General features: G+C 42.8%; 1 protein-coding gene across 1 annotated transcript; it reads left to right on the top strand.

Annotated features, from left to right (window-relative positions):
* The first annotated feature begins 2,018 nt into the window (after positions 1–2,018).
* LOC136459507 (regulator of nonsense transcripts UPF2-like) lies at positions 2,019–5,827 on the top strand. Its single transcript, XM_066459354.1, has 6 exons — positions 2,019–2,131; positions 3,042–3,118; positions 3,605–3,806; positions 4,023–4,193; positions 4,674–4,859; positions 5,658–5,827. Exons 3-6 carry the CDS (start codon positions 3,675–3,677, stop codon positions 5,823–5,825), a joined length of 657 nt encoding a protein of 218 aa, XP_066315451.1. The 5' UTR covers positions 2,019–2,131; positions 3,042–3,118; positions 3,605–3,674; the 3' UTR covers positions 5,826–5,827.
* The last annotated feature ends 1,870 nt before the right edge of the window (positions 5,828–7,697 follow it).

Here is a 7,697-nt window from a genome sequence, read left to right as displayed (position 1 = left end):
TGGTGAGGTCAAAGCAAGACATAGCATAGCTCGAAATCGCTTGTGCCACAGCTTTAATTAAAGTTTCCTTTCCAGCTCTCGACAATAATTTCTCCTTCCATCCCTGGATGCGCTTCCATACTCTATCCTTCAAATATGCAAACATCTTAGAGCGAGATCTGCCCATATAAACCGGCAGCCCGAGGTACTTATCACTTTTGGCCTCCTGAGATAACTCCAGAGCAGCCATAAACCCCAACTTCATCACCTGTCCACAATTCTTACTGAATAAACTTGATGACTTATCCTTGTTTATTATCTACCCCTAGCACTCCTCGTACAGTTGCAGCACATGTCGCAGATGACTTGCATTACTTTCATTAACTTTCAGGAGAAGCAAAGAATCATCCGCGAACAGTAAATGAGTCATACTCGGTGCACCCTCGCATATAGTGACACCCTCTAAATTTCCAACCCGTTCCGCTTCATTCAACAGCCCAGAAAAACCTTCAGCACATATCAAAAATAAGTATGGAGATAGGGGATCCCCTTGCCGCAAACCTCGAGTGGGAACAATCTCCTCAGTCAACTCCCCATTCACTTTGATTTTATATGACACCGTGGACACACACTGCATTATCAGCTTTACCCATCGGCTATCAAATCCCATCTTCTCCATCATCCTAGCAAGAAAATGTCATTCAACTCTATCATAAGCTTTGCTCATATCAAGCTTCAGTGATGCATAACAGTCCCCGCCACTTCTTTGGTTCCGAAGAAAATGTGTTAGCTCATAAGCAACCAATACATTATCTGTGATAAGTCACCCAGGGACGAATGCACTCTCATTCTGTGAAATAATCTCAGGCAGGATCAATTTTAACCGGTTAGATAACACCTTGGAGGCAATTTTGTATAGTACGTTGCATAAACTTATAGGCCTGAGATCCTTCAAGCTCTCTGGGTTCGGCACCTTTGGAATCAAAACCACAATAGTTTCGTTCCACTGTCGAGGCAGATCACCTCAATTTAAAAATTGCAGCACCTCTCTAGTAATATCCTCCCCAACCGTATCCCAATACTTTTTGTAGAACAAAGAGGTCATACCATCAGCACCAGGCACTTTGAAGTTGCCAATCGCATCTAGCCCACCCTTCACCGCTTCTGCCGTGAATGGCCGAAGTAGAGAATGGTTCATTCCAGCAGAGACTCTAGGGAAATATGCAACAGTAATTCCTCCATACGAGAACCTGCAGTGGCAGTGAATAGATTCTTATAAAAATTAGAGATCAGGTTCCTGATCGCCCCCTCATCTTCTACCACCACACCTCCTTCCGTCACAAGTTATTAACCCGACTCCTCTTTCGTTCAGAGGCATATTGGTGGAAGAAACGTGTGCTTCGATCACCTTTATCCAACTAGTGAACATGCTCACCACGTGAAAAACGGTTTGTAGCAACGGGACAAATTTTTTGTAGGGGCGGCTGGTGATGGAGCCGCCCCTACAGTAGCGTGCTCGGGAGCTCAGAGACCAACCATCCCTACAAATGGAATAGCAGGGGCGGTTGGTGATACGAGCCGCCCCTACAAATGAGTCGGATTTGTAGAGACGGCTCACTCACCAGCTGCCCCCAGTGTTACTATTTGTAGGGGCGGCTCAATAACCAGCTGCCCCTACAAATGCTCCAACAAATAAATACTTGGCTGTTGTTCCAGAGGCTTCTTCTCACCCCCTCCGTCCTCTTCGCTTTCTCCCTCCCTCGCTCTCCCGACGCCGACAGGGCGATGGCCGCTGGCACGCGCGGCGCTGCAGCTGCGGCCGCCCCCTCGTCCTCCTCCTCCCACCTCGCGTCGTCCTGGCCGGCCCCCCACCGCTGGCTTGTGAGGCGTTGGTGGCGCGACAGCGCCCCCCCCCCCCCCCCCGGCCGCTGTGCTCGGGAGCGCCGACCACCGTCGTCGCCCCCCGACGAGGTCGTCTCCTCCGAACGCCGCGGCCTTCTCTCTAGCCCCTGAGCTGGCACGTCGACCTAGGCGGATGGCCCCTGGCGCGGCCACGCTGTCCTAGGGTTTGGCCGCCCATCGACGCGTACACCACGCCGCCGCCACGGTGCCTAGTTCTTCGTCGTGCCCTTCACCGGCAACAAGCACCCAGGTATGCCGGCCCCTTCGCTTCCCTTCCTGCTGCGCGAAACCGAGCACCTAGGATCTGGTTCATCTTCCCTAGATCTGGTTCATCTTCTAGTTTCGTGCGCTCTGTTTGCTTGTTTATTGGGTCCGGGTACTGGAGACCGCACCACCACCGAACGGAGGGGAGGGGGTGATTCTTCTGGCATAACTCACAATTTTACTGTTGATGGTTATCCTATTGTTCTGCCTTGTAATTTGTCCACCTAATGATACTGATAAATTAGTCTCCTCTAATCTTATTTCATTGGCAGATCCTGGCACTGATAGGGCAAAAAATTAGTAGGATTGGGATTTTATTTGCTATGCCTAGAATCGGTTGGGCATTTGATAGGCCTGCCATAATAAAGTCTTGTGGATTCAATGGGGAACACAGATAAACTTTGATTATTACCCCCCAACTTTGACCTAACTATATGCAGCTGTTTAACTTATATTTTATGGCATAGAGTGTTTGAATGATGAGAGGGGTGTGGGACAGAGCACTATATTGACACCGGTAACCATTGCATACTCTGAATTCTAGTCATGGAGCTAACCAACCAAATGCCACCAGTAGCAGTTATCTGTCCACTTGGGCAAAGACAAATCTTGGACCTATCTCCATCAACAAACTATTCTGGTCAGAGCGTGTGTCTGTGAAAGCACTCCACAAATGAAAATTTCTTTCTGTCTGTCAGTTTCTAGTATCCTATCTCAAGGCAACTTTTTAAAACTGGACCCTTGAATGCGGCTCGAGTGGATTTACCTTTGTAATTTTAAACTTGTGTTACCTATAAATACCTGTTTCCATTAGTTGTCTGGGTATTGAATTCAAGTGTCATAAACATCAGGATCCTGCTCACTAATCCTGACATTCTTTCACTCTATATATGCAGGAGGCCCGCCTTGAAGAATATAAAAAGATAATTGATCAAAAGACTTCCCTCCGCCGGAGCAACCTAAACCCTGAAAGGCCTGGTAGTTATTTCTTTCACTATTTTTATTTCATATATACCTCTTCTAATCACAAATATAAGTGAATCTAGGTTTGTCCTAAGTCAAATTTTAAAACTTTAACAAGAATCCATAAAAATATATTACTTTAAATGGAAACAGTTATGTATAAAAATAAAGTTAGTTTCCATGATGAAGTCTATATAATTTTTTCTCTTGAATAGGTAGGAGTAAAATTTTGTATGTCGATTGTCAAAGTCAAAAAAAAAAAGCTTAACTTAGGACATACCTAGATGGAGCTAATATTTGTGGTTGAAGTAATGCGTTTCTGCACAAGCAATCATTCAAATCAAGTGCTGGAAGAATTCTTGTTTTAATTCTTGTTAGGTGGAGGATTTGTTTCTACACTGGAACAATATTCTAGAATTGCATGAAATCCTCGTTTTAGATATTGCAGACAGTATGTGTTGTCTATTTTAACTTGTATGTCAAAATTTTGCTACAGGATAATTATTTCAAAATCTGCTGGAGGATATTGGCTTCTGATTGTTACTTCTTTGCTATTGGCTTTTGTAATGATTTTTTACCTTCTGAAGTGCTTTCTAAAGGTTCACAAAGGAAAGTACAGCCAAGTTCATCTGATTGCTCTTCTCACTGCTAGTCTCAGCCGCTATCATGATGACTTTGCTGTCGCAGTGGTAGATGAGGTTAGTTCCTTTAGCTGACTGCATAAATAAAGGAAAAAGGAATATTTTTTTAATATTTGTTGGAGTCTGTTCTTTTTTCTTTTTCTGTTGTAGTCACCATAAGATGATTGTAACACATTAATTAACTGGCAGTTTTCAGTTATCCAGCTGTTACTCTGGTGATAAACTAATTGACATCCACGTTATATGTTTATTTATTTTTTTATTTTGATTTAGGTTTTAGAAGAGATAAGGGTTGGATTGGAGTTGAATGACTATGGGATGCAACAAAGGCGGCTTGCCCACATGCGGTTCCTTGGAGAGCTATACAGCTACAAGCATATAGATTCATCAGTTGTTTTTTATGCACTGTACCTTATCATTGTGTTTGGTCATGGAACTCCTGAAGTAAGTAATTCCATCGTTCAACAATGATTTAAGGACCATTGCTATCATCAAATTCATTTTCTGACATCATACCTCCTTACACACTATTCCCTCCGTCCCAAAAGAGCTGGAAGTTGATTTATTTTGGGACGGAGGGTGTACGTGGCAATAAAGAATTACCACAAAGCTTATGACTATATGTTAAGCCAGCTTCTTTCATATTTTGTAACAAATGGAAGCTTATGTTTGAAGGATGACTGATCACAATGTTAGATCCATCATTTGTTCTCATTAGGCATGCAAGTTCAAACTATTTTGGGTCATCGGGTCGACCCAAAAATTTGACCCAACGAACTAGAATGGTATCTCCGTAGTTTGAGAGGAGTGGAAAAATGAACCAGAATGGCATTTGGCCGTAATTAGTTAGCTGACCCAAAAACACCATTGAGTACCCACTTGCATCCCAGTTCTCATTGAACATTTTCCCTTTCACTTGTGCAGCAAGATGTGCTGGATCCACCAGAAGATTGCTTCAGAATCAGGTTGATCATTACACTTCTACAGACCTGTGGTCACTATTTCAGTAAGCGATCTTCAAAAAGGAAGCTCGACAAATTCTTGCTACACTTTCAAAGATACATTATTAGTAAAGGGCCCTTACCACTCGACATAGAGTTTGACATTCAGGTTAGTTCTTTTTGTATACAACTTGCAATCATGCGTGAATACATACATTAAACTTCTATGTTATTACAGACTCAATCATGAAGTCAAACCAATTTAGAAGTTGTATGATGCATGTAGTTAAATCTATGTTGTGAGTGATCAAGAATGCTTTCTTGGTAGGTTTGATGTTCTGAATATGAGGCAATGAACTTATTTGTATCTGATGTTTATCCAATAATTTGCTTACCTATGTATAATTAAACATTGGACATCCAGGACCCTTTTTTTGGTGTCGTGGTGGGCCACAATCACAATGATTCATGCCTGTCAACATTTTGGTGTGTGGTTTGCTTCTTTATCAGATCATGCAGACTTTTTCTTATCAATGGGACCAGATCCCTTTATTTCAAATAAGATTGCATCTTTACTCCTATTTGACTTAGTGTGCTTAGGCAGCGGCATTTAATTTGATAATGGAAAGCCTAATAAATTGTAAATGATGATAGACAAATGGAAGTGTATGACGTTTAGAGCCTGACTTTGGTTCACAATCACAAGGCCCACAATCAGTGCTCCAGTAATATACTGGCTGCACGTCTGGCAAAACAACCCCACAATGTACTCTCAGACCAGCATGCTACATTTGGTCGAGGCAATATTCCTATCAGCTATTGGTAAATCATATTGCTGCAATTATGTTTACATGAAGTTCAAAGAGAATCATAGTATACTGTAACACTTGAATTTTGAAATGTTTGATGACTCTGAATACATGTATTATTTTTCTTGACTGAGGACATATTTTATGTGTTCTTGCAGGATTTATTTGGCGAGCTACGACCAAACATGTCTCGGTATTCGTCAATTGAGGAGCTTGTTGCCGCGTTAGTTGAGCTTGAAGAAAATGAACGTTCAGCCCCAGTAGAACAACGGCACCACATTGCGGGTTCTGGTGGTTTCTATCACAGTTACGGCAGGAGAAGATAAGTTTGCTGCTATTTTTCCTGATGGGAGTGGTCGACCTGCACTCGCTGTATCTCCGGGCTTATTTCAATGTTTGAGAGGGTATTCGGCTGGCTGGCCAGCCCACTCACGTGGTACTGTTCACATGAACAGTATCTTCCAGCCAGTATTTTAGTTTTTTTTTTTTCCTCTGAATTATTAGTTCTCGATGAAATGAGAAGAAACTTCTGGCCCTCTTTATCAATTTCTTACATGTTAAACATATCTACTTGTACTACACATATTACCTCTATTTTTTGTTTTGTTAGCACTTGAGTGCTTGCTTGGTCTTTTTATGATATAGATATATGTTTTGTTGTCATAATATGAGTCTGTTTGTTATTAATGTGATTCTTGTACTATAGAAGATGTTTAGAAATTTTTGGCTAAACAATCTTGTTTGAACCACAATATTACAGTCAAGTTTACCAGGATACTTGATCATATATTTTACTCGTCACAGAAAAATTTGGGGGAGCACGTGTTGGTAATTTGAATTTTTTTTGCGGAAAAATACACTGTAGAGGCTGTTGGTACTGTAGCCGCCCCTACAAATCAATTTGCAGGGGCAGCTGGTACTGTAGACGTCCCTACAAATCGATTTGTAGGGATGGTCCGGGAACTACTCCTACAAATATATGATTCGTAGAGATGGTATGATAGGGACGGCTGGCCGAATCGCCTCTATAAATACCCATTAGCCGTCGCTGGAAATTATGACCCCGTTCGCTTGTCTTAAATTTGGCTTGTTCGGCTTGTTTTTTCAGCCGGAACAGTGTTTTTCTCTCACAACAATTCAGCCAGAACAGTGTTTTTCAGTCAGTTTCAGCCAAAATTCAGACCAGCGAACGAGGCCTGTATCTGACATAGTGGCTCTATGACGCTAGTATAGGTTCTTCTTATCCTCCAATCTCTCAAGTTTGAATTTGAGAAATTCCTCCCTCTGCACCGACTCACTGGACACCACTCTACGCTGACATTCCTCCAGCTTCTTCCTTGTTTTTTTAGGCCCCATTCAGTTCCGAAAATTTTTGGCTTTTGCTTACTGTAGCACTTTTGTTTTTATTTGGTAAAAATTGTCCAATTATGGACTATTTAGGCTTAAAAGATTCGTCTCACGATTTCTCGGCTAACTGTGTAATTAGTTTTTTTTCGTCTACATTTAGTACTCCATGCATGTGCCGCAAGATTTGATGTGACAGGGAATCTTGAAAATTTTTGGTTTTTGGCTTGGAACTAAACGGGGCCTTAATGTCCTTCTCGAGCTCGCTAAGAACATTCCTCCCCCACTCCCCCAGTTCCCATGCGACTTTCTGGATTGCAGCGCCCACACTATCCCTCCTCACCACCATGGAAGTCTTTCAGGCATTCTCCACAATGGTGGCACATTCCTCCTCTTCCACTCAGCTTGCCTCGAAGCGAAAAGCCGGCGGGCCTCTCCTGTTGGATATATTATGGGTTTGTCTCATATAATATTTAATAAATCAAATAAAACTATACGGTACGTAACATTAAGCGTTGTATGGTTTAACATCGTATGTGATTTTGACTGAACGTTTACTCGGCTTATATGGTTGAAAATTATCCATCTTAATTGAGAAACTGAGAAAAGAACATAGGCGTGCCACGCGCGCGCGTGACGCCGCCGCCAGCCGGGCCAGGCCGGGCCGAGAGCGTGGCAAGGCAGGCGGGCGGGCGGGCCAGTCTTTTGCCACTTAATCCACATAATTACGGGAGTTTTCTCTCCTTTATGGTGGAGGCGAAGTGATTGCGCCGTTTTCGTTTCCCTGTCTCTTCGTGTTTCCGTCTCCTGGATTCCTCCGTTGGCTCTCTTTCTCCCCGTCGTAGGCATAAAAC

Source organism: Miscanthus floridulus, chromosome 6 (assembly GCF_019320115.1).
Source record: "Miscanthus floridulus cultivar M001 chromosome 6, ASM1932011v1, whole genome shotgun sequence".
In the NCBI taxonomy this organism is placed as follows: domain Eukaryota; kingdom Viridiplantae; phylum Streptophyta; class Magnoliopsida; order Poales; family Poaceae; genus Miscanthus; species Miscanthus floridulus.
The sequence above is the reverse complement of the archived record's forward strand: the minus strand, read 5'-3'. Positions and strand labels throughout refer to the sequence as shown.

What these genes read in the sequence shown, in the direction of transcription:
- LOC136459507 (XM_066459354.1), top strand. Translation starts at nt 3,675, where the DNA reads ATGATTTTTTACCTTCTGAAGTGCTTTCTAAAGGTTCACAAAGGAAAG. An exon ending in CTGTCGCAGTGGTAGATGAG is followed by an intron (nt 3,807 to 4,022) that starts GTTAGTTCCTTT and finishes ATTTTGATTTAG; the next exon opens with GTTTTAGAAGAGATAAGGGT. An exon ending in TTGGTCATGGAACTCCTGAA is followed by an intron (nt 4,194 to 4,673) that starts GTAAGTAATTCC and finishes TCACTTGTGCAG; the next exon opens with CAAGATGTGCTGGATCCACC.